The sequence below is a fragment of the Bombina bombina genome, chromosome 2 (genome assembly GCF_027579735.1).
Source record: "Bombina bombina isolate aBomBom1 chromosome 2, aBomBom1.pri, whole genome shotgun sequence".
Classification (NCBI taxonomy): domain Eukaryota; kingdom Metazoa; phylum Chordata; class Amphibia; order Anura; family Bombinatoridae; genus Bombina; species Bombina bombina.
In genome coordinates, this window is record NC_069500.1 from 876159649 (window position 1) to 876187461 (window position 27813).

The window sequence follows — 27813 nt, forward strand, 5'->3', positions numbered from 1 at the left end:
GCTCAGGGTCTATGGTCTCGGGAAGAGTCTCTTCTCCTGATAAACATTCTGGAACTGAGAGCGATATTCAATGCTCTCAGAGCTTGGCCTCAACTAGCAAAGGCCAAATTCATAAGGTTTCAGTCAGACAACATGACGACCGTTGCATATATCAATCATCAGGGGGGAACAAGGACTTCCCTGGCGACGAAAGAAGTGACCAAGATAATTCAATGGGCGGAGGATCACTCCTGCCACTTGTCTGCGATCCACATCCCAGGAGTGGAAAATTGGGAAGTGGATTTTCTGAGTCGTCAGACATTCCATCCGGGGGAGTGGGAACTCCATCCGGAAATCTTTGCCCAAATAACTCAATTATGGGGCATTCCAGACATCGATCTGATGGCGTCTCGTCAGAACTTCAAGGTTCCTTGCTACGGGTCCAGATCCAGGGATCCCAAGGCGACCCTAGTAGATGCACTAGTAGCACCTTGGACCTTCAACCTAGCTTATGTATTCCCACCGTTTCCTCTCATCCCCAGGCTGGTAGCCAGGATCAATCAGGAGAGGGCCTCGGTGATCTTGATAGCTCCTGCGTGGCCACGCAGGACTTGGTATGCAGACCTGGTGAATATGTCATCGGCTCCACCATGGAAGCTACCTTTGAGACAAGACCTTCTTGTTCAGGGTCCATTCGAACATCCAAATCTGGTTTCCCTGCAACTGACGGCTTGGAGATTGAACGCTTGATTTTATCAAAGCGTGGGTTTTCAGATTCTGTAATAGATAATCTGATTCAGGCTAGAAAGCCTGTAACTAGAAAAATTTACCATAAAATATGGAAAAAATATATCTGTTGGTGTGAATCTAAAGGATTCCCATGGAACAAGATAAAAATTCCTAAGATTCTATCCTTTCTACAAGAAGGTTTGGAGAAAGGATTATCTGCAAGTTCTCTGAAGGGACAGATCTCTGCTTTATCTGTTTTACTTCACAAAAGACTGGCAGCTGTGCCAGATGTTCAAGCATTTGTTCAGGCTCTGGTTAGGATCAAGCCTGTTTACAGACCTTTGACTCCTCCCTGGAGTCTAAATCTAGTTCTTTCAGTTCTTCAAGGGGTTCCGTTTGAACCCTTACATTCCGTAGATATTAAGTTATTATCTTGGAAAGTTTTGTTTTTGGTTGCAATTTCTTCTGCTAGAAGAGTTTCAGAGTTATCTGCTCTGCAGTGTTCTCCGCCCTATCTGGTGTTCCATGCAGATAAGGTGGTTTTGCGTACTAAGCCTGGTTTTCTTCCGAAAGTTGTTTCCAACAAAAATATTAACCAGGAGATAGTTGTACCTTCTTTGTGTCCGAATCCAGTTTCAAAGAAGGAACGTTTGTTACACAATTTGGACGTAGTCCGTGCTCTAAAATTCTATTTAGAGGCTACTAAAGATTTCAGACAAACATCTTCCTTGTTTGTTGTTTATTCTGGTAAAAGGAGAGGTCAAACAGCGACTTCTACCTCTCTTTCCTTTTGGCTTAAAAGCATTATCCAATTGGCTTATGAGACTGCCGGATGGCAGCCTCCTGAAAGAATCACAGCTCACTCCACTAGGGCTGTGGCTTCCACATGGGCCTTCAAGAACGAGGCTTCTGTTGACCAGATATGTAAGGCAGCGACTTGGTCTTCACTGCACACTTTTGCCAAATTTTACAAATTTGATACTTTTGCTTCTTCGGAGGCTATTTTTGGGAGAAAGGTTTTGCAAGCTGTGGTGCCTTCCATTTAGGTGACCTGATTTGCTCCCTCCCTTCATCCGTGTCCTAAAGCTTTGGTATTGGTTCCCACAAGTAAGGATGACGCCGTGGACCGGACACACCAATGTTGGAGAAAACAGAATTTATGCTTACCTGATAAATTACTTTCTCCAACGGTGTGTCCGGTCCACGGCCCGCCCTGGTTTTTTAATCAGGTCTGATGAATTATTTTCTCTAACTACAGTCACCACGGTATCATATGGTTTCTCCTATATATATTTCCTCCTGTCCGTCGGTCGAATGACTGGGGTGGGCGGAGCCTAGGAGAGATCATGTGACCAGCTTTGCTTGGACTCTTTGCCATTTCCTGTTGGGGAAGAGAATATCCCACAAGTAAGGATGACGCCGTGGACCGGACACACCGTTGGAGAAAGTAATTTATCAGGTAAGCATAAATTCTGTTTTTAAATTGCAGATAATGCAGCTGTATCATTTGTGTTCTGCGTACTAATCCTCATTGGTCAGTAGTACCTCCTGTTGGATGTACTATGCTCATTGGCTACTTCTTGCTTATACTTATTGAGTAAATTACTAATACGCAATAAGCATTACTGTTACAGGCTTAAATGCTGTTCTTTCAAATGAGTGAAAGATACATTTTGAGTTTAGTGTCCCAGGATTTATCATTGGTGGGAGATTTTGATTCCTACATCAGTCACATATTGAAAACCACTAGAAAGATAACAGATCATAAAAGGGGCAGTCTACTCCAGAATTTGTTGACAAATATAGCTAATCCCTTTATTACCCATTCTCCAGTTTTGCATAACCAACACGGTTATATTAATATACTTTTTTTACCTCTGTGATTACCTTGTATCTAAGCATCTTCTGACAGCCCCATTATTTCAGTTCTTTTGACAGACTTTAATTTTAGCCAATCAGTGCTGACTCATAAATAATTCAATGGGAGTGAGCACAATGTTATCTATATGGCACACATGAACTAGAACTGTCTAGATACCAAAAAAAATGTGAAAATGCATTGAGATAAGAGGAGGCCTTTAAATGCTAAGAAATTAGCATATGAGCCTACCTAGATTTAGCTTTCAACAAAGAATACCAAGAGAGCAAAGCAAATTTGCTGATAAAAGAAAATTGGAAAGTTATTTAAAATTGCATGCCCTAGTTTAATTTTGACTAGACTGTCCCTTTAATAGTTCAGTGGGTTGAATCTGCATTTTCGTTGTCCTGAGATTTTGAAATGATTTTTTAATATTGTGCGGTTGAGACAGAGTTAGTCAGTGGGGACCGTGGATGTAAGAGAGAAATAGATTAGTCAAGAGCAAAGCAATGTTTTCAACACATATAGCAATAGAGTGCTGAGCTGTCATCGCATATGTCAGAGAAGAGGCTAGACCGCCTTGTGTTCCAGTTTTTACGCACCAACGCCATCGTGCAAACTGATGTTCTGGTATGATCAGGTTATTTTATCTCCAGTTAGGTTTGCTAGATGATAAGCCTAGACACTTACATTGTTTATGTAAGAACTGGGTCATATCATTTTGCATATTCATTAGCCACAGAAGAGCATCTGGTTTTTGCCACTTTGATTTTTGAACGGGTGCTGAGCTATGTTTTGTGAGCTAAGAATACAATGTGGGTTATGGCTAATTAATTCTAGGTTTGTGATGCGCATGGAATACACAGTTAAATAATTGTTCTTTAAAATTCCATTTTCACCTCCCATTCATATTTCTGATCCCCAGCAATATATTTTGAGTTTGATATGTTGTAAAGAGATCCTGCTAAACTAAAATGTAAGGAATGAAGAACTTGGAAAAGACAGTAAAATATAATTATGTGTGTCAACAGGAGAAGCTATTCAGCCTGGTCATAAAATCTGTAGAACATCACAACACTCCTGTTAAATCAACCTGAAATAACTTTCTTTTGTTTCTTTCTAATGTCAGTATTTTCTATTGTTCATCTGTATAAAAATTAAAGATGCAAAGATCAGGCTGAATTTAAAAAAAAAACTAATTAGTTTCATATTTCACGTATTCCAAAATAATATTTTTTTTTTCAGGACCAAAAGAGATTTATATTAATGAAACACAATCATACATATCTTTATTTTTCTTTAAATGAATTTAAGTATTTATAATACAGTTGCAAAATGCAATGTGCATGTTTGTATATATGTGTATGTAAATGTATAGATAGATATATACTGTAGATATATCTATAGATGATAGAGTTCCAATGCTTCTTTTAACCTTCCAGTGAAACAACGGACCCTCGGTGACATAATTATTTTCACGTGATTTCACATTATTCTTTATTCTATGTTGCATTTCTTGGGGAGTTACTGAAAACAAATATATTGGGATAATTTATGAATTTCAAAAGTTAATTTGGGATGAACAACAGGAGTTTTAACCATTTTAAACCTCTGGTCTACAACATATATACAGAATTACATAAAATCTGTATAGGCCTTTAAACAAAAACAAAAAATTAAACATCACAGACAACCATAATTAATCCTTATTGGTTTTAATGTTTGCACAGCACAGGGAAATCGTTTTTTTTTTTTTTATTCCATTTATTTATTCAAGTATTGCAAGTTTTCAATCTTTTGTAACCTTTTCATAAAACGGGTACCAATGTCATCTGGTTGAAACGATTTCTTTCTTTATTAAAATTCATTTGATGTAGATGAATAACCGCATGGTTAATAAATTCTGACATTTCTGTTGCAAATAAGCTATAATTATGTTGTCATGCTGAAATAGCAATGTTGTGTTGAGCTAATATTCTTTTGTACGCTAATTGTGCTACTTGTAACAATCATCTACTTTTCAATGTTCGTTCTATATAATGCTTAGTCCTATAATTCCTTTCCTTGATCCTATATTGAATTTCATGGTGGGCAGCAGAATAGGTTTTTTTAAATGGATTTTCATATCTGTAGAAGTTAATAAAAGCAGCGGCCCACTTGTAGACTTAATGTGGTGTTTTAGCTTTGTCTCATAGTGCACACAATAAAGGTCCTATCTATTAAAGGGATATAAAACAATCTGTTTCATTGTTGTAATAAAAAAAGCACTAAGCAGTGGGTTTTTCTTAATAGAAACCATTGCAATATGTATTATTCATTATTTTATCTTTTATTTCTAAATTCATTTGTACAGAATCCATTACTTCCTGCTACAGCCCCACATGGGGCAGAGGTCTCTACATGAAGGCAAAGGAGTAGCTTTTCCTTGGATGTAGTTTATAGAAAACACATGCACTAGCATCAGTGTCTTGAAACATTTAAATATTTACCATTTAAATATTCTTTGTTTGTTAGGGGCCAAAAATGGCTGCCAAGCTCCACCCACATATTTTATGTAAATTTCGGTATGTTAATTTTCTCCAATCATGATCGACTCTTAAGTACGTTTTCCTATTCTCACATGCTGATTTGTGCATGTACAATTTAAAATAGCGAACTGAAAAATATTAAATGTGCACTGCTAAACTGTCACACAAGAAAACAGCTTACTGGACAAAAAGAAAGCTGTGGGGGAAGCTTGGTGGCCATTTTCTGCTGCTAACAAATAATTATTATTTAAAAGTTTCATGTACTTCTTACAAGCTTATAGTCATGGAGCTGTTTTAAGATGCATGTCTGGTATGTAACAATAAGTAATAAAGAATAAGTAATGGGTCTAGACTGTCCCTTTTAAGGGACAGTTTACTCAAAAATATGTCTCCCCTTTTATTTGTTCCCAATGATCCACTTTACTTGCTGGAGTGTATTAAATTGTTTACAAGTATATCCATTACCCTTATATTGGCATTTGAAATAGTTGGTTTAGCCTGTGGTATCCCCACCTATTCTGAAAGTTTTTGGCCTTAAGACCAAGCTGTGTAAAAACAGCCAGCAGAAGAAATTACACTCCCAGTGGGTTATAGAAGAGATAAGGTAATAAAATGTTCTCTCCAAGTATTGGTGATTGGTTTATGGACAGATATAAGATAAAGAAGCAGGTATATGTACACAATGTGATAAAGTAATGAGATCTGATACTTACAAGCTCAACCCATTTTATTAGGTTGTGGCTTCAAAACACAAAATCAGCTAATTCATATACACAAATAAGTCTTAATAAAGCAAATCTCATACATTTTATACCCTGCAGCTGGTAAACAAAGTCATTGGAAACACATTAAAGGGAAAAACAATGTAATAGTATACTGTCCCTTTAAAGGACCAGTAAACACAGTAGATTTGCATAATCAACAAATGCAAGATAACAAGACAATACAATAGCATTTACTCTGAATTTCAAATAAGTAGTAATTTTTTTCTAACAAATTTCAAATTTATGTCTATTTCCACTCCCCCTGTACCATGTGATAGCATTCAGCCAATCACAAATGCATATACGTATAGTCTGTGAATTCTTGCACATGCTCAGTAGGAGCTGGTCACTCAAAAAGTGTAAATATAAAAGAATGTGCAAATTTTTTTTAATGGAAGTAAATTGGAAAGTTGTTTAAAATTACATGCTGTATTTGAATCATTAAAATTTAATTTTACCTGAGTGTCCCTTTAAGTTATGTAATGTTAGCTCTTTTATCTCACTAAAGGCGGAATTTCCTCATGTTTAAAACACACAAAAAGCCATCTTTCATAGACCAGGCAATCACAATAAACCGCAGTGATACAGTTTTAGCCTCAGCTGATGCGTGAACTCATAGGGCAAAACATTTGCTAGAGATGTAAGGGGAGTGGCTTGACTTTAGTAAAGCAAAAGTACATTTTAATATAGTTTTTAATATAGTTTATACAATATATTACATTGTTTCCGCGATCAAATCCTTTCATTATTGCTAAAGTGAATAGAAATCATAATCGTAATAAGTGGCTGGCATTTGTTTTAATACCAACATGATTATACTTTCTACCATGTCAGTGTAATGGAAAAAGCATGCATGTTATATTTACTGTAAAATACAGTATTTATTGAAACTGAAATAGAACATATGGTGGTTACATTTATTTTGTACTAGTACTAAAGCCCGTGTACACGAGCCAATTTGTGCAGTACAGCGGTCCCACCCCTTGCTCTCACCCCCTCTCTATTGCTCTCTCTCCCCCTCTCTTTTGCTTTCTCTCCCCCCTCTCCTTTGCACTCTACCCTCTTTTGCTCTCTCTCTCCCCTCTTTGGCTCTCTCTGCCCCCTCTTTTGTTCTCTCCCCCATCTTTGGCTCTCTCTCCCCCCTCTTTGGCTCTCTCTCCCCCCTCTTTGGCTCTCTCTGCCCCCTCTTTGGCTCTCTCCCCCCTCTTTGGCTCTCTCCCCCCTTTCTTTTGCTCTCTCTGCCCCCTCTTTTGTTCTCCCCCCCCCTCTTTTGTTCTCTCCCCCCTCTTTGGCTCTCTCTCCCCCCTCTTTGTCTCTCTCTGCCCCCTCATTGGCTCTCTCTGCCCCCTGTTTGTCTCTCTCTCCCCCCTCTATTGTTCTCTCCCCCCTCTTTGGCTCTCCCCCCTCTATTTGGCTCTCTCCCCCATGAATTTGGCTCTCTACCCCCTTCTTTGGGCCTTCTCCCCCCTCTCTTGCTCCCTCCCTTGCCACGCCCACATCGCGGCACCACGCCCCATCACGGTGACACCCGTCCGGCCACGCCCCCTCGCGGCGACACCCGCCCGGCCACGCCTATCGCGGCACTCCGCCCGGTCACGCCCATCGCGGTGACAGCCGCCGGCCATGCCCCTCGCCGCACCCGGCCACGCCCCCTGACACTCTGCTTCAGCCTTACTCTGTGCTGAGTGCTGAGTGTCAGGATTCAAATGGCCAGGTATGTTTGTCACGTGCAGTCTCTACTGCGCATGACTGCATCTGACAAACATACTTGGCCATTTATTATATAGGATATTTCTCATTCCATACTTGTTTTTGTTTTTTTGCTCATTTTGTTCATGTATACATGCATTTATTTATGAGGTATCATTATTTGCTACTGATGCCAAAATATATAAAACTGAAATATGAAGCATCAGAGAAAATAGAATTTAAGTTGATGGGTGCTCACAATAGGACATAGATGGAGGAATAGACAGACAGATATATAGATAGATGGTCGGTGCCAGTGCTCATTTATATCTGTTCTAAATTGGCCATAAAGATGGATAAATAATTATATTTAAGAGACTTTTTGAACGATGTATCCCTGATAGCAAACTCTGCATTAATAAAAAAGTATACCTTTTAAAAACCTATAAAATATTTATTTTGTGACCTTTTTCCATGTTGCGCTTTATTGCTTATACATCGGCCCATATTTATCAAGGTCTGTCGGACCTGATCCGACAGTGCGGATCAGGTCCGACAGACCTCGCTGAATATGGCGAGCAATACGCTCGCCGTATTCAGCATTGCACCAGCAGCTCACAAGAGCTGCTGGTGCAACGCCGCCCCCTGCAGACTCGCGGCCAATAGGCCGCCAGCAGGGGGGTGTCAATTGCCCCATCTTATCAATCTACGAAAGCGACATTTATGCCCTTTTAAGTTTATAAATCAAAGGCAATTTGCTCACTTTGCCATACTAGGCACCAACACTTATAAAGCAATGCTCTTTACCAAAGGAAGTAAAAGGGGGTTTAAAGCCCCTTTAAAAAAAATTGAGATTTATGCAGTTGCATTGTGGGTATGCAGGCATTTATGATATATTTTGATTAATAAGTAAAGTTATATAAATTCTTTTGTTTTCTATTTTTGCTTCTACTGCACTATGGTAACGTATTTGAATCATAAGTTAGCACTGCTTTTACTGGCAGATCTCGTTGTGTGTTATTACAAAGCATACTCAACAAAAAAAATATAGTACATGAACTCTCAATAGTGTCACATCCAATACATTTTCATTTAGCAACAAATGGTAAAAGAACTTCAAAGATTTATTGCAGAAGTCAAAGATTAATTGACCAAACAATATTTGAGTTCAAAGAAAAATGACCTCTTCTAGATACAAATTCTAAAAGGTCAGCTGTTGAGAGATTCAAAATGAAAATGGATCAATAATTTACGTATTTGAAATGCATTGAATCTCCTGTATAAGGCATTTAAAATATTGAAGAAAGCGTTTAAACCTATACATGCTTGAGGTTTATTAGCTCACACAAACTTAAAAAAAAAAAAAAGCGAGGCAATATATCTGTAAAAAGCTGACTAGAAAATATCACGTGAACATCTCTGTGTAAAAAAATGGAAGATATTTTACCTCAAAATTTCCTTAGTAGCCACATCCCACTTTAGAGGAACTTTAAACATCCAATCAGGATGCTTGTCCTGGTACTTACAAGGGAGAGGACATCTAGTATTTGCAGGCACAGTAAACTTATATTCTCCTCAGTTTACAAGGATATGAAACCATTTGTCTTTCATGACTCAAATAGAGCATACAGTTTAAAACAAATTACAATATACAATTTTCTAATTTACTATGTTTTTGTGGTATATTTTTTTGAATAGCATATCTTGGTAGGTAGTGTGCAGATGAAAGTCCATTAAAATTCGGTAATCAAATGTTACTTTTGTTTTCGAATGTTCATAATGAAATCGAATATCCACATTCGAAATTTCGAATGTAACATTCGATTTAACAAATACTATTCAGAAGTTCAATAGTTTGTGGTTGGGAATTTAGTAAATTGATACATAATAGATACAAATATATCAATTTGAATGTTTCTATTTTGAATATTGAGAAGAACATTAGAAATACTATTACAAATATATAGATTAGAATTTTCCAATTCGAATATTGCATAATTCGAATCAAATTATTAGAATGTTAGAATTTTGTGCAAACATTCGAAACGAACGAACGAATGAATGTGTTAAAATTTGTTTAAATTTTCGAATGTTGCAAAACATTTGCCCATCCATAGTTTGTAGCATTAAACATGAGAATGCTGCCTAGCTAGAACATAAGAAAATTACATACTGCACTTTATAATCAAATACCAACAATACAAAACTATCTAAGGGATTTTTTTGCACAGAGACTTTTGCACTTAAATGGACAATATTTTTGATATTGCCTGTTTTGTTTTCAGGAGATGTCACATTTTCACAAACGTATATACAGTAGACTTAGACTTATATAGTTCATGATTTTCGATTTTATCCCGAATTTTTTTTTTTTTAATTCATAGCATTCATTTCAGAGCTTTACATATAATAATGTTATATTATCTATGTCAATTTTGAGAGGATCCTGGAACGTTATGACTTATGACCATTATATAACTAGGTTTATTTCACACCATTTTCTTTTTCAACTGTTCATTCATGAATGAAATCCCAACATTATATTAGATTTTAAACATGCTCTTTGGAGTGCATGGTCGAATGCCTAACGTGTGTTGTGCTTAATAGTGCAGAGCAGCAATGCACTAGTGCCAAACACAGTTATTGGCGGCTGCGCACATTTGCTGCACCTGATTGGCATATAGCTTGTATCCAAATCAAGAATTGAAGCGCATCAACACTCCAAGATGGAATTTAACTCCCTTTTCAGATCTTTATCAAATCCTGCCAATTTCCCTGTTTTTGTGTCATTTGTACTACAAGTCTCTCTTTGGTATATGAATTGGGTCACTGCATTCAAATCCTGCCAATTTCCCTGTTTTTGTGTCATTTGTACTACACGTCTTTGGTATGTGAATTGGGTCCCTGCATTCAAATCCTGCCAATTTCCCTGTTTTTGTGTAATTTGTACTACAAGTCTCTCTTTGGTATGTGAATTTGGTCCCTGCATTCAAATCCTGCCAATTTCCCCATTTTTGTGTCATTTGTACTACAAGTCTTTTTTTTTTTTTTGCATTTGCCTGTAGTCTGTGTAATAATTTATGTATTTACTCTGCTGATATCTTGTCTTCATCTATGTGATGTTCAAACCTTGCAAATACTTGTTATGATTCCTAAATTTATAATTTCACTAATGGTATAACCCCAGCCTCTCCTAAATTCTATTGTCTGTTTTTTTTTACCTTATCTCACCCTGAATCAAATGTTCCCAATTGGCCTTTGACTGTCTTTGATCATGTCATTACCTAATTTATTGCATTCAGCTGAATGCTCTGGCCTATAAATTTAGCACTGCTATGGGGAAAGTAATACAGGGGTTAGCAATACAGGCTTAGGTAGCAGTATTGTAAGATCATTTGTTCACATCTCTTAAGTGACCATTTATAATTGAGGCACAACAAATTATACAAGGATTGGACAAGGTATAAGGCAAGTTCTGTTTTTTTGTTTGTTTGTTTGTTTTTTATTGAGGTTGTAAAGGAAAAAAAAACATGGTACAGGTAAATAAAACTTGGTTTCAAAGGCATAGGATAATCACCATTCGGTATACATTATAAATACAACAATATACACATAGTTAAGCACCCAATAATGCAAATATACAGTAACCTCAGGTTTTCAAGTTAAGGGGAGTCCCCTTGAAATATGATATCAAGTCATACACAATGGCTTCCCTCTGTGGACAATAGAGGCCTCTCTTGGACCTCCTGAAAAGAATTTGAGATATAACAGGGAATTTTAGGGGAAACAAAAAAAGAAAAAAATAACAAAATGGGCCACTTTTGGACCCTAAATATACGCAACTGATTTGAGATAATGAACTTGTAGTAGAAAACGTGTCAAAGGACTGTGAACAATGACCATAGTAATTATTGATGCTACTTCATTTTAGATTATATTTTAGGGAACCATCTTATGAACCTTAATGGGAAGTCTAGTCGTGGTGTGTTACGCAGTATAGATGTGAATCTAGCAGCGTTAGTGTTGTACTATATAGGGCAGGAGAAAAAGTTTACCCAGTGAGTAGGGAAATATATACAAATTAGGAGACATGTGCCTGTCGCAGCTCTGGATCACAATATCATGGAAATATTATGCTGGTACCAAAATCTGCATACTTATTATTCTATAGGTATGTTTCTACAGACCACTTCCTATGGTACCTGTAAGTTAAGGTCTGAGGGCCTGCCACCTCGGCCGCAGGTAGCTTATTGCCCCCTAGCCATAGTTATTAAGATATACCATTGTGGTCTGATTTGCCAAAATATAGTGGGTCTTGTGGTGTACTCCAGTGCCCAGTAAGAGCACATGTGCAGTGTGAATTGATCAGTACCCAGTGCAAATTGTATATGAAATACAATACCCTCTACCAGTGCAACACTGTTCTATATTCCTATATTAACTTTGTCATGGAGCAACCCTATATTACATTAACATAACTAATACACCACACTTCTTCTGATCGAAAGTGAAATAAAACAACATAAATGAGTCACATGGAGCTGCATAAACCCTCTAGATACCCCACACTCCCCTGGGATCAATTTAAAGCAGAATTATAGGGAAAGCATACATATACCCCCTAGAAACCACACAGCTAATAACATCAACATTTTATCTCTATAAATAGCCCCAGACATAATATATGCAGGAACAAAATTTTCTATTTAACAAAAACCCGTGTGCATAGCATAGAATGTATATAGGACGTGAGCTAGTTCATGAGGCCCCGCTAGGTTAAACCAGTTCAATTTGCCAAATGTCTGCGACAATAAACATATTGCCCCCGGCCCCTCATAAGCAAAGATCAAAAGTAAAAGTAAGTTCGTCATATCTTAAAAGTATCAGTTAGTGAACGTAGCATGGGTCATTATAAGACCTCTTATCCGATACCTGTGTCCCTTGTTGCTACCGCATTCTTGGCATTCTAGAAAGTTGAGAGGAACCCACCGGGGTCCCATTTTGCCAGTTGTGGGACCGTGTAGTGAAAGCTGTAAACGGGCAGTAGTTTTAAAACTGCGCTCATTATTTGCACCAGCAGATCTTCATGGCAATGACTGCAGTCCCCAACCAAAGCCTTCATATGCTCAGGTTTTCCGTCTTCTTGGGGCGCTACAAATGTTATTCGACTCGAGCCCACTACATGAGTGCAATCACCCAGACAATCAGCTCGGCCTGTCCCAGTTTTTAGCCGGGTGTCTGACCTGTCTGTAGTTGTGGTTCTGGTATCATCCAGGGGGGCGCTCATCACATTGAGTATACCCCCAGCCGCTGGTCTCCTCCCAGTCCTCTTTAGAACCCGGGTATTTGGGGGATCTGGCTCACTTGTCTCGTCCCAGGACACTGCAAATCGAACACCCCAGTGCTCAGAAACCTGCCGAGAGTTCTCATATGCAGAGCTAGAGGTCTCTGCATGCTCAGTTGAGTAACGGGCTGTACTACTAATCGCCTCTGCCATTAAAGAAATGTTAAGCGTCTTGGTTTCGCCTGCGGGCTTTACTGCGGGATGTGAAGCGGAAAATATTTTTGTGCAAGTCTGCCGTTAAACCTCGGTAGGAGTCCTCAAGCACCCGAAGTATCTTACTTTCCCATTTGTCGATAGCCTCCATCTTAACTATCATTCTCAAATGTAGCCACTCCAAGAAGCCTTAGAAATAAAGCTGATTTATCAAATTAGACAGTTCCCTTCTGTACTGTGCTTCGCTATGAGCTTGTAACCCAGAAGTCTGGGGGGGGTACTGTGCGGCTGCCCCAACTCCGCTGTTCCTCTCCAAAAGAGTAGGCCTTTCAGGCCACGCTGCTTATTAGTTCTTTAGATAGTTAAGAAGTTGAGCCGAAGAGCATAGGTCAGGTACAAAGTTTAGGAATACTTCCCTGAGTCTTTCTAACCTTCTGTGATATAAAGCTACTGACAAAAATAATAACTTAATATTGAAAGTATAATATAAAGACAGGAGCTCTTCAAAAACATGTCCTGCCGCTTCAGCTGTAGGCACCGCCCCCCGGCAAGTTCTGTTTTTATACTGAGTTTTATATACTGTCTGACTATTTTGTACAAAATGCTAAATATCTTCATATTCCTTTTTGCCACCTTTTGTCTGTTTAACAAACTACTTTACTCCATTACTACTTACCCCTCACCACCTGCACTGCTCATTAGCCCATCTCTCTTAACCTCACCTTACTTTTGTATTCATGAACTTCACACATTCCTAAAGACTCTCTCTCCCCCTTGCAACTCATCACAAAAACAGTCTCACTACTGCAAATCCGCTCCGCATCTCATCTCATGTCACTCTCCCTCTTGCTCATACTAGCTGCTGGCAACATCTGCCCTAATCCTGGTACCCCACAACTTCTTTGCCCTGCACACCCATGTGTACCCTTCAATAGACTTCAAAAACAAAACTATGTTAACCTTAATCTCATTCCTCTTGCATCTAAAGCCACCACCCCCTTCACTTGCGCACTTTGGAACTCTCACTCAGTTTGCAACAACCTCACTTCTATCCATGACCTCTTTATCTCCCACTCTCTCAATCTTCTGGCTCTCACAGAAACCTGGCTCTCTCCTTCAGACACTGCTTCCTCTGCTGCATTGTCACATGGGGGTCTCCACTTCAGCCACACTCCTAGGTCTGACAATAGACAAGGAGGTGGTGTTGTTATTTTTCTTTCCTCTCTTTGCACCTTTCAACAAATGCAGCGCTTCTCTTCCCTCACATATTCTTCATTCGAAACACACATGATTAGTTTATTCTCTCCCCTCTCCTTACGTGTTGCAGTCATATACCGCCCCCCTGGCTCCGCAACTCTATTTCTAGATCACTTTGCCACCCGGCTACCTTACTTCCTTTCCTCGGATACCCCTGCCCTCATTCTCTGTGACTTCAACCTCTCTGTTGATAATCCCACTGCCTCCTCTACAAAACAACTTCTGCAACTCACTTCCTCTTTCGGCCTGTCACAATGGACTGACTCTCCCACTCACAAAGATGGTCACTCCCTTGATCTGATTTTCAGCTATTGATGCACTATCTCAAACTTCACAAACTCACCTTTTCCTCTTTCTGACCACCACCTCCTCACTTGTAACATCACCTCACTCCCTACAACTCTCCCTCCTTCTACCCCTCAGACTAAACTTCACAGAAGTATCAAGTCATTAGATCAGCAACAGCTTGCTAGCTCTCTTGAACCTCTTCTCTCTTCATCCCCTCTTTTTCCTGTCCTGATGAATCTATCTGCCACTATAACGCCACCCTTACATTGGTCTGTGATAATCTGGCCCCACCTATCATAACTTGGAAAACATACACTCATCCTCAGCCCTGGCATACTCCTCTGACACGGTACCTACGTAGATGTTCCCGTACTGCTGAGCAACACTGGAGGAAATCTCAGAGTTCTGCTGACTTTCTTCACTATAAATTCATCTTGAACTCTTACTATTCTGCCCTTAATCTATATAAGCAACATTACTTCTCCACTCTTATCTCTACTCTTTCTTCAAACCCAAAACGTCTGTTCTCCACATTCAATACTCTTCTCCGCCCACCCCTACCTCCCACCACAACTTTTCTCTCAGCTCAAGATTTTGCCAGCTTCTTCAACAACAAAATCGACTCCAACAGAAATTAAATCAGCTCTCAACATACTATCGGTCTCCCACCCCCTCAATAGCTCACAATCATCCAAAACCCACATAGCCATAAATGTAGCTCTTTTGCCCCTGAAGAAGTTTCTTCCCTTATACTATCCTCTCACCTCACTACCTGTCCCCTCGACCCCATCCCCTCACAACTACTCCCCTCTCTCTCTTCTACCCTTACCCCTATACTTGCATACATATTCAATCTCTCCCTCAGCACTAGTATAGTTCCCACATCTCTTAAACATGCATTAGTCACACCTATGCTCAAAAAAACCTTCTCTCGATCCAACCTCCCCATCCAACTACCGCCCTATTTCCCTACTTCTTCTTGCCTCAAAGCTTCTTGAAAAACTAGTATATGCACGTCTATCCTATTTCCTTACATTAAACTCCCTCCTTGATCCACTGCAATCTGGATTTCGCCCCTTCATTAAACAGATACAGCAATTGTTAAGGTTAACAACGACCTACTTACAGCAAAATTCAAAGGCCACTTCTCTCTACTTAACCTCCTTGATCTGTCTGCAGTCTTTGATACTGTCGACCACCCTCTTTTGCTTCATACCCTCCAATCCTTCGGCATCTGTAACACGGCTCTCTCTTGATTCTCCTCCTATCTGTCTAACCGTACCTTTAGTGTAGCCTTCTCTGGGGCATCCTCTACCCCATTACCTCTTTCTGTTGGGGTACCGCAAGGCTCTGTCCTCGGTCCCCTTCTCTTCTCAATCTACACGTCCTCATTAGGTTCCTTAATAAAGTCCCACGGGTTTCACTATCATCTGTATGCCGACGATACCCAAATCTACCTCTCTGCACCAGAACTATCTCCTTCCTTGCTAACCCATATCACTAACTGTCTCTCTCATATCTCATCTTGGATGTCCTCTCACTACCTCAAGCTAAATCTCTCCAAAACTGAGCTCCTTATTTTCCCCCCTTCTTCCAAAATCTCCACACCCCATGTCTCCATAACTGTTGATAACTCCATCATTAGCCCAACCTCACATGCCCAATGTCTTGGGGTCACACTTGACTCAGACCTTTCTTTCACTCCTCACATTCAGTCCTTGGCTAAAGCCTGCCACTTCCACCTTAAAAACATCGCTAAGATCAGACATTTCCTTACACAAGACACAATTAAGATTTTAATCCACTCTCTCATCCTTTCCCGCCTCGACTACTGCAACTCCATCCCCTTTGGTCTCCCTAGCTGCCGCCTAGCTCCTTTACAATCCATAATGAATGCCTCTGCCAGGCTCATCTTCCTTACACGTTGCTCTTCATCTTCCGCACCTCTCTGCCAATCCCTTCACTGGCTTTCTCTTGCCTCCAAGATTAAACACAAAATTCTCACCTTGACTTATAAAGCCCTCAATTGCATTGCTCCCCCCTACATCTCAGACCTTGTCTCCAGATACTCTCCCTCCCGACCCCTTCGCTCCGCTCATGATCTCCTACTCTCCTCCTCTCTTGTTACCTCCTCACATTCCCATTTACAAGATTTCTCCAGACTGGCTCCCATCTTATGGAACTCTCTGCCTCGCTCCACAAGACTCTCCCCTAGTTTTAAAAGCTTCAAGTGCTCCCTGAAGACTCTACTGTTCAGGGACGCATACAACCTACACTAACTTTCCTATCTCCACTGCTATCCCCTTATACCCCATAGCATGTAAGCCTATGAGCCCAGCTGTTTGTAGTCCACCTTCAATGGAGCCGACTACAACAGTGCAACTCTCGGCAGGACCCTCTACCCATTTGATTCCTGTAATTGTTTTTATATACCACCTATGTTCATAGCGCTGCGGAACGTGTTAGCGCTCTACAAATACCTGATAATAATAAATAATAATAATCTTTATGAATTAATTTATAAAATGTTTAGTTTTCTTTTATACCACTGGTCCTCCTCACTTATCAGCTGTACATATTAAAGGGACAGTTTACCCCAATTTTTTTTTCCCTTTAATTTGTTCACATTGATTAATTTTACCTGCTAGAGTGTATACATTTGTTTACAATAGCTCCTTTACCTTTTCATCAGCATTTGAAATGGCTGATTATGTATGTTGTATCCCTACCTATATTGAAAGTTTTTATACTTAAAGGGACATAATACTCATATGCTAAATCACTTGAAAGTCATGCAGCATAACTGTAAAAAGCTGACATGAAAATATCTCCTGTAAAAAAGGAAGATATTTTACCTCACAATTTCCTCAGCTCACCAGAGTAAGTGTTCTTTAAAAAGTTGTCTTTTAGTTACTGCCCAGCTGCAGGTAAAACAAACAAAAACGCTCCCTTGCAGATCCTGGGACAGGCATACTGATTTGCTGCTTAAAGTCCTTTACAGTGGGGTGTGAATATTTAGGACATTTTGAGGTAAAATATCTTTGTTTTTTACATAGAGATGTTCAGGTGATATTTTCTAGTCAGCTTTTTACAGCTATACAGCATCACTTTCAAGTGTTTCAACTATTTGGTTATCATGTCTCTTTAAATATAAACCATATAAAATCCATGTAAATATAGCCAGCAGGAGAAATTACACTTCCTGGAAGGAGAGATCAGCAATAAAATGTATTTTTTTATTTTTTTCTCTCTAAATATTGGGCTTTGGTATAAAGACATAGATTATATAAATAAGCATGTATGTGAACAGAAAGTGATAAATTAAGGAAATCTGATTTCCCTGTAAGCTCAACTGAGTTTGGTGGGCTGTGACGTCAAGGATCAAAGCCAGCTATTTTGTACACAAAAATAAACCTAAGGAAGCAATTCCTTATACATTTTATACTCAACACCTGGTATAACAATGTCATTGGAAACACATTAAGGGAAAACCAGTTTTACAGTACACTGCCCCTTTAAGGTCACAAAGCTTTTTCTTAGATGTTGTATTACATTTTGCACCTTTTAGTTGCTTCCTTTTGACTAAATCTAGTTTAGTTACTGTATCCTACTGAAGCTGAGGTCTCCATAATTGTAAGCAAAATGCATGGTGAGAGGTGATATATAATAAATATAGTTATAGACAATGTAGTTAATCACTTTTTCCACAAGAGAGGGGTAGAAGGATTTGTAGGGGGCTGCATCTAATTATGATGTATGTACTGTCCTCTTTCACAAATAAGCAAGTACACACAATAAAGATAAAGGGATTATTGATTTATACAGACAAGCTAACAGCAAATCATGATCAGGCATGTGCCCAGTAGTTATATATTATAGTTTTCCAGCTGTAATACAAGGTTCCTGAACGGTTTATTGTTATGGCTACACAGATGCAAACAGGGGGTCCACACACATACGTAATTAAACCCAAAAGGTTCAAATTTATTCTGTAAAATGCAGTGCACTATGGACAATGTAAGCCTTTCCCCTGGTGCTTACAGAATACACATAACCTGTAACCCCAAAAGACAAATCATCTGCAAGTAAAGCAAAATTGGCACCAGCTCTGACATTGTCATGCTTTGATTGATTATATAATTAAACAACCATCTGGGAAAAGTAAAGTCACAATTTTCAGAAGAGTTATATGTTTGTAGAAAGAGTGAAATAATTTATTGGAGGGCATGTTTACACATCTAGATGAGTCAGGTGACTTCAGTTTTTAGCCTTTAATCCACTTTACACATAAATTTACTTATGCACACACAGTGCTGTTCAGGAGAGAATTACAAATGTAATGCGAGTCAGAAGCGGAATGCCTGAAAAATCACTCACAGACGGTTATTGTATCATATATACTTCTCATCAATACATGGCTGGTTTTAATTGTTGTATTGTGAAGCTAGGAAGGGTACTTAGATCATAAATATGTTAGATTAGGGTCAGTATGATTGTGCTGATTATGCGGACATTGTACACTAGATTTTTCTTTGCATATGTGTTTTGTAAATGATCTATTTATATAGCCTATTTGGGAGTGTTTTTGTAGCAATGTATAGTTTTGCTTACTTTTTAATAACATTGTGCTGATTGTTAGACTCCTAACCAAGCCCCAACGTATCAGATGTAGACACAGGTATACAGATTCCTGTTTCTATTGTTTGTGTAATCTGTCTTTTCATAAGCAGGGAAGGGGGCAGTGTCTGCTCTTTCTGCTTTCCCAGCCCCTTTTACTGGGTGTCCCAGCTTAACCTCATCAATAGTTCTAAACTGGGAGCTTCTAAGTAAGTGTTTAGAACGTTTTATACTGGATTTTTAAATCCGTATCTGTGCATATTCTTATTTATAGTAGTTATATGCAGTTATATGAAAATTGGTGTTCACTGTTCCTTTAAGCAGGCAAGTTTATTGTGAAGCCAGTGGCAGTTTTAGGGGGGGTAAGGGATGCTGCAAAGCAACCCATTCTTTAATTTTCACCCCATTGGGCTGAGGAGGGTAAAACTGACTACCCGCTGCCCCTGTTCTTTTCGTCATGCCACGTGCTACAACTGCCTAACCACACCCAAGGTAAGGATTTGGTAAAAAAAAACACAGCTTTACCTAACGCGGGAGCACAATTACATGTAGTTGAATGGTGCGATCGGGCTCGCTGTGATTAGACAGTGAGCTTATGAATAGCTGGTTAAAAAAAAACACAGTATTTTGGACATTTAAAAAAAAAAGTCTATACATATGTTACATAATTCTGCACACAGCTATATAAAATGCTCTAACCTATTAAAACAGTTTTTATTACATCCCTTTAACTTTTTTTTTTTTACTACCATGTATAGACTATTTCTTTTCATATGATCTGTATAATTCAATTTGCTGAGCTTCTGTCAAACGTATTTTCTTACCTGCTTTTCTGCCTCTAAACACACAGGATGAATATAAGCCAGAGAAGGCCCTCTCAGAAGATGATTTAAAAAACGCTGTTAGTGTACATCATGCCCTAGCATCAAAAGCAACAGACTACGAAAAAAGGCCCAATGTCCTGAAACTTAAAACGGCAGACTGGAGAGTTTTTCTCTTTCAAGCCCAGTAAGTATATTACCATGTAGAAGCAATGAAGTGGAATGAATTTGTGTCTGCAGCCTTTAAGATTACTTTGGAAGGCAGATTAACAAAAGCCATTTAATTATTTAGTGTCTTGTAAAATGTGTTTATTCCTCCATGTCAAATAACTGAATATTAGATGTATTTATTTAGTTTCTAGACCACTGAGCGTTGGTTTGTATATGCACTTGTAAGGGTTGCTTATATATACTTTTCTTTCATGTAATTAGCAAGAGTCCATGAGCTAGTGACGTATGGAATATACATTCCTACCAGGAGGGGCAAAGTTTCCCAAACCTCAAAATGCCTATAAATACACCCCTCACCACACCCACAAATCAGTTTTACAAACTTTGCCTCCGATGGAGGTGGTGAAGTAAGTTTGTGCTAGATTCTACGTTGATATGCTTTCCGCAGCAGGTTGGAGCCCGGTTTTCCTCTCAGTGTGCAGTGAATGTCAGAGGGATGTGAGGAGAGTATTGCCTATTTGAATTCAATGATCTCCTTCTACGGGGTCTATTTCATAGGTTCTCTGTTATCGGTCGTAGAGATTCATCTCTTACCTCCCTTTTCAGATCGACGATATACTCTTATATATACCATTACCTCTACTGATTCTCGTTTCAGTACTGGTTTGGCTTTCTACTACTTGTAGATGAGTGTCCTGGGGTAAGTAAGTCTTATTTTCTGTGACACTCTAAGCTATGGTTAGGCACTTTTTTATAAAGTTCTAAATATATGTATTCAAACATTTATTTGCCTTGACTCAGGATGTTCAACATTCCTTATTTTCAGACAGTCAGTTTCATACTTGGGATAATGCATTTGAATCATTCATTTTTTCTTACCTTAAAATTTTTTGACTTTTTCCCTGTGGGCTGTTAGGCTCGCGGGGGCTGAAAATGCTTCATTTTATTGCGTCATTCTTGGCGCAGACTTTTTTGGCGCAAACATTTTTTTCTGTTTCCGGCGTCATACGTGTCACCGGAAGTTGCGTCATTTTTTGACGTTTTTTTGCGTCAAAAGTGTCGGCGTTCCGGATGTGGCGTCATTTTTGGCGCCAAAAGCATTTAGGCGCCAAATAATGTGGGCGTCTTATTTGGCGCTAAAAAATATGGGCGTCATTTTTGTCTCCACATTATTTAAGTCTCATTATTTATTGCTTCTGGTTGCTAGAAGCTTGTTCACTGGCATTTTTTTCCCATTCCTGAAACTGTCATTTAAGGAATTTGATCAATTTTGCTTTATATGTTGTTTTTTCTATTACATATTGCAAGATGTTCCACGTTGCAACTGAGTCAGAAGATACTTCAGGAAAATCGCTACCCGGTGCTGGAGCTACCAAGCTAAGTGTATCTGCTATAAACTTTTGGTATCTGTTTCTCCAGCTGTTGTTTGTATTGCATGTCATGACAAACTTATTAATGCAGATAAAATTTCCTTTAGTACTGTTACATTACCTGTTGCTGTTCCGTCAACATCTAATTTTCAGAGTGTTCCTGATAACATAAGAGATTTTATTTTTTAAATCCATTTAGAAGGCTATGTCTGTTATTTCTCCTTCTAGTATACATAAAAGTCTTTTAAAACTTCTCTTTTTTCAGATGAATTTTTAAATGAACATCATCATTCTGATACTGATAATGGTTCTTCTGCTTCAGAGGTTTCTGTCTCAGAGGTTAATGCTGATAAATCTTTATATTTGTTCAAGATGGAATTTATTCGTTCTTTACTTAAAGAAGTATTAATTGCATTAGAAATAGAGGATTCTTGTCCTCTTGATACTAAATCTAAACGTTTAAATAAGGTTTTTAAATCTCCTGTAGTTATTCCAGAAGTGTTTTCTCTCCCTGATGCTATTTCTGAAGTAATTTCCAGGGAATGGAATAATTTGGGTAATTCATTTACTCCTTCTAAAACGTTTAAGCAATTATATCCTGTGCCATCTGACAGATTAGAGTTTTTTGGGACAAAATCCCTAAGGTTAATGGGGCTGTCTCTACTCCTGCTAAACGTACTACTATTCCTATGGCAGATAGTACTTCATTTAAGGATCCTTTAGATGGGAAAATTGAATCCTTTCTAAGAAAAGCTTACTTATGTTCAGGTAATCTTCTTAGACCTGCTATATTTTTAGCGGATGTTGCTGCAGCTTCAACTTTTTGGTTAGAAGCTTTAGCGCAACAAGTAACAGATCATAATTTTATAGCATTATTATTATTCTATAACATGCTAATAATTTTATTTGTGATACCATCTTTTGATATCATTAGAGTTGATGTCATGTATATGTCTCTAGCTATTTTAGCTAGAAAAGCTTTATGGCTTAAAACTTGGAATGCTGATATGTCTTCTAAGTCAACTTTGCTTTCCCTTTCTTTCCAGGGTAATAAATAATTTGGTTCTCAGTTGGATTCTATTATCTCAACTGTTACTGGAGGGAAGGGAACTTTTTTACCAAAGGATAAAAAATCTAAGGTAAATTTAGGTCTAATAATCGTTTTCGTTCCTTTCCTCACAACAAGGAACAAAAGCCTGATCCTTCATCCTCAGGAGCGGTATCAGTTTGGAAACTATTTCCAGTTTGGAATATATCCAAGCCTTATAGAAACCTAAAGCCAGCTCCTAAGTACCCATGAAGGTGCGGCCCTCATTCCAGCTCAGCTGGTATGGGGCAGATTACGTTTTCTTCAAAGAAATTTGGATCAATTCCGTTCACAATCTCTGGTTTCAGAACATTGTTTCAGAAAGGTACAGAATTGGCTTCAAGTTAAGGCCTCCTGCAAAGAGATTTTTTTCTTTCCCGTGTCCCAGTAAACACAGCAAAGGCTCAGCATTTCTGAAATGTGTTTCAGATCTAGAGTTGGCTGGAGTATTTATGCCAGTTCCAGTTCTGGAACAGGGGCTGGGGTTTTATTCTATCTCTTCATTGTACCAAAGAAGGTCAATTCCTTCAGACCAGTTCCGGATCTATCAATATTGAATCATTATGTAAGGATACCAACATTCAAGATGGTAACTGTAGGACTATCCTGCCTTTTGTTTAGCAAGGGCATTATATGTCTACAATAGATTTACAGGATGCATATCTGCATATTCCGATTCATCCAGATCACTTTTAGTTTCTGAGATTCTCTTTTTAGACAAGCATTACCAGTTTTGTGGCTCTACCGTTTGGCCTAGCATCAGCTCCAAGAATTTTTTCAAAGGTTCTCGGTGCCCTTCTGTCTGTAATCAGAAAATAGGGTTTTGGTATTTCCTTATTTGGACGATATCTTGGTACTTGCTCAGTCTTCACATTTTCGCAGAATCTCATACGAATCGACTTGTGTTGTTTCTTCAAGATCATGGTTGGAGGATCAATTTACCAAAAAGTTCATTGATTCCTCAGACAAGGGTAACCTTTTTAGGTTTCCAGATAGATTCAGTGTCTATGACTCTGTCCTTGTCAGACAAGAGAAGTTTAACATTGATATCAGCTTGTCAAAACCTTCAGTCACAATCATTCCCTTTGGTAGCCTTATGCATGGAAATTTTAGGTCTTAGGACTGCCGCATCGGATTCGATCTTCTTTGCTCGTTTTCACATGCGACCTCTTCAGCTCTGTATGCTGAACCAATGGTGCAGGGATTACACAAAGATATCTCAATTAATATCTTTAAACCGATTATACGACACTCTCTGACGTGGTGGACAGATCACCATCGTTTAGTTCAGGGGGCTTCTTTGTTCTTCCGACCTGGACTATAATCTCAACAGATGCAAGTCTTACAGGTTGGGGAGCTGTGTGGGGGTCTCTGACGGCACAAGGGGTTTGGGAATCTCAGGAGGTGAGATTACCGATCAATATTTGGAACTCCGTGCAATTTTCAGAGCTCTTCAGTCTTGGCCTCTTCTGAAGAGAGAGTTGTTCATTTGTTTTCAGATAGACAATGTCACAACTGTGGCATACATCAATCATCAAGGAGGGACTCACAGTCCTCTGGCTATGAAAGAAGTATCTCGAATTTTGGTTTGGGCGGAATCCAGCTCCTGTCTAATCTCTGCGGTTCATATCCCAGGTATAGACAATGGGGAAGCGGATTATCTCAGTCGCCAAACGTTGCATCCGGGCGAATGGTCTCTTCACCCAGAGGTATTTCTTCAGATTGTTCAAATGTGGGAACTCCCAGAAATAGATCTGATGGCTTCTCAACTAAACAAGAAACTTCCCTGGTATCTGTCCAGATCCCGGGATCCTCGGGCGGAGGCAGTGGATGCATTATCACTTCCTTGGAAGTATCATCCTGCCTATATCTTTCCGCCTCTAGTTATTCTTCCAAAAGTATTCTCCAAGATTCTACAGGAATGCTCGTTTGTCCTGCTGGTAGCTCCAGCATGGCCTCACAGGTTTTGGTATGCGGTTCTTGTCCGGATGGCCTCTTGCCAGCTGTGGACTCTTCCGTTAAGACCAGACTTTCTGTCGCAAGGTCCTTTCTTCCATCAGGATCTCAAATCCTTACATTTTAAGGTATGGAGTTTGAACGCTTGATTCTTGGTCAAAGAGGTTTCTCTGACTTTGTGATTAATACTATGTGACAGGCTCGTAAATCTGTATCTAGAGAGATATATTATAGAGTCTGGAAGACTTATATTTCTTAGTGTCTTTCTCATCTTTTTTCTTGGCATTCTTTTTGAATACCGAGAATTTTACAGTTTCTTCAGGATGGTTTAGATAACGGTTTGTCCGCAAGTTCCTTGAATGGACAAATCTCTGCTCTTTCTGTTCTTTTTCACAGAAAGTTTGCTAATCTTCCTGATATTCATTGTTTTGTACAAGCTTTGGTTCGTATAAAACCTGTCTTTAAGTCAATTTCTCCTCCTTGGAGTTTGAATTTGGTTCTGGGGGCTCTTCAAGCTCCTCCTTTTGAACCCATGTATTCTTTGGTCATTAAATTACTTTCTTGGAAAGTTTTGTTTCTTTTGGCCATCTCTTCTACCAGAAGAGTCTCTGAATTATCTGCTCTTTCTTGTGAGTCTCCTTTTCTGATTTTTCATCAGGATAAGGCGGTGCTGCAAACTTCTTTTGAATTTTTTACCTAAGGTTGTGAATTCTAACAACATTAGTAGAGAAATTGTGGTTCCTTCATTGTGTCCTAATCCTATGAATTCTAAGGAGAAATCATTGCATTCTTGGATGCTGTTAGAGCTTTGTATTATTATGTTGAAGCTACTAAGTCTTTCCGAAAGACTTCTAGTCTATTTGTCATCTTTTCCGGTTCTAGAAAAGGCCAGAAAGCTTCTGCCATTTCTTTGGCATCTTGGTTGAAATCTTTATTTCATCATGCCTATGTCGAGTCGGGTAAAATTCCGCCTCAAAGGATTACAGCTCATTCTACTAGGTCAGTTTCTACTTCCTGGGCGTTTAGGAATGAAGCTTCGGTTGATCAGATTTGCAAAGCAGCAACTTGGTCCTCTTTGCATACTTTTACTAAATTCTACCATTTTGATGTGTTTTCTTCTTCTGAAGCAGTTTTTGGTAGAAAAGTACTTCAGGCAGTGGTTTCAGTTTGAATCTTCTGTTTATGTTTTTCATTAAACTTTATTTTGGGTGTGGATTATTTTCAGCAGGAATTGGCTGTCTTTATTGTATCCCTCCCTCTCTAGTGACTCTTGCGTGGAAAGATCCACATCTTGGGTAGTCATTATCCCATACGTCACTAGCTCATGGACTCTTGCTAATTACATGAAAGAAAACATAATTTATGTAAGAACTTACCTGATAAATTCATTTCTTTCATATTAGCAAGAGTCCATGAGGCCCGCCCTTTTTTGTGGTGGTTATAATTTTTTTGTATAAAGCACAATTATTCCAATTCCTTATTTTATATGCTTTCGCACTTTTTTTCTTATCACCCCACTTCTTGGCTATTCGTTAAACTGAATTGTGGGTGTGGTGAGGGGTGTATTTATAGGCATTTTTAAGGTTTGGGAAACTTTGCCCCTCCTGGTAGGAATGTATATCCCATACGTCACTAGCTCATGGACTCTTGCTAATATGAAAGAAATGAATTTATCAGGTAAGTTCTTACATAAATTATGTTTTTCCAAAGTATATGACATTCAACATATTATTTTTTTCTCTGCTTTAGTGTGTTCCCAGTAATCTATTTTACCTGCAGGGTTTACAAATATTGCATTTACCTTTTTTTTTTCTTTCTGAAACAGCAGTTTTTGTATGCTGTAATGAAACTACCACATATACTGCAAATATGAATAGTTCTGTATTCACTATAGAAAAGCTACGTAAACAAGAGATATCAATCTAGTTCCCTGTGGGGGGGTGAAAGATATAGGTACTAACATTTTCAGTTTCAATTGCTTTCTCTAAGTCATAGCCATTGTGTAAAGGCAGAAAGAGAATGATTACAGCTTCTATATTTAAAAAGGGACCTTTATTGCTTCATATCAGGGTCAAAAGATAAAAAAAGACACTAAGGGGGAGATTAATTAAGCAGCGGATGCTGCCTGATCGCCGGAAACATAAATTAAGAAGCAGACTGCTGTTCCTTAACTCATCCGTCACCTCGGAGGTGGCGGACTGCAATCATCTCGATCAGATATGATCAGGATAATTGACACCCCCTGCTAGCAGCCAATTGGCCTCTAATGTGCAGGGGGCGGTACTGCACAAGCATTCCACCAGAAATGCTTGTGAAATGTTAAATGCAGACAGCTTATGCTTTCGGCATTTAGAGATGCAGGGCGGACATGATTTGCTATATCGAGTCATGTCCGCCCGGGGTTTGATAAATCTATCCCTCAAAGTTTTGGACCTGCTATAGGTCCTTAATCATATCTCCAAAAAAAGCGTATTTTTTTTAAAGCAATAAAGGTTTCTTTTTAAATATAGAGGTTGGGATAATTCTCTTTCTGTCTTTAGACAATGCCTATGTGTTTGGATGTGGCCTTTCCTAAAGTGTTGCATGCTGTTTTTGTATCATTGTGTATAGACAAACAGATAAGTAGGTCTGCTCTTCCTGGAAGCTGAGCCAATTTAGATAGGCATGTCTTTAGAATGTTTTTTTTTTTTAAAGAAGCTATTTCATATACAAAACTAGACCTAAAGGAGCATCTGCTAGTCATTGGGAACAAAATTATTCGAAAATGCAAATGCCAGTCTATTTAAGACAACAACTATTACCTTTTTGATTGCAGTACAGTACTATCTTTCTGATGGGACTATGTATACAAAAGTAATGCAATTATATAAAACTACCTTTTAGGTTGCATGTATAAGCTGTATAACGACATGTAAATATTGCCTTAATGACATAAGATATTGATTTTTACACTTGGTCGAATCCCCACTCCAAGCTGTCCTATTTTACAGATGCAGATATGCAACCATTTCAAAATCCAAACCTTTTCTGGTCCCAAGCAGTCTGGATAAAGGGTTTCCTACCTGTATATAGATATATATGCAATGTATATAGAAATATATGCAAAATTGTCCTGGGCGGCATTATGAAGTACCCAGATGGGGGCAGTGTTATATTTTCTAATATTATATCATTTTCTGCTGTCCAAAGCACAAATTAATTT

General features: G+C 38.8%; 1 protein-coding gene across 4 annotated transcripts in view; it reads left to right on the forward strand.

The window, feature by feature from the left end:
- PSD3 (pleckstrin and Sec7 domain containing 3) overlaps nt 1-27813 on the forward strand; it is a 1090324-nt gene that overhangs the window by 963213 nt on the left and 99298 nt on the right. For all 4 annotated transcript variants that reach the window (XM_053703211.1, XM_053703212.1, XM_053703213.1 and 1 more), the window contains one exon: nt 20057-20214. In XM_053703211.1, the coding sequence (XP_053559186.1) occupies nt 20057-20214 (158 nt within the window). The remainder of the gene's footprint in view (nt 1-20056; nt 20215-27813) is intronic.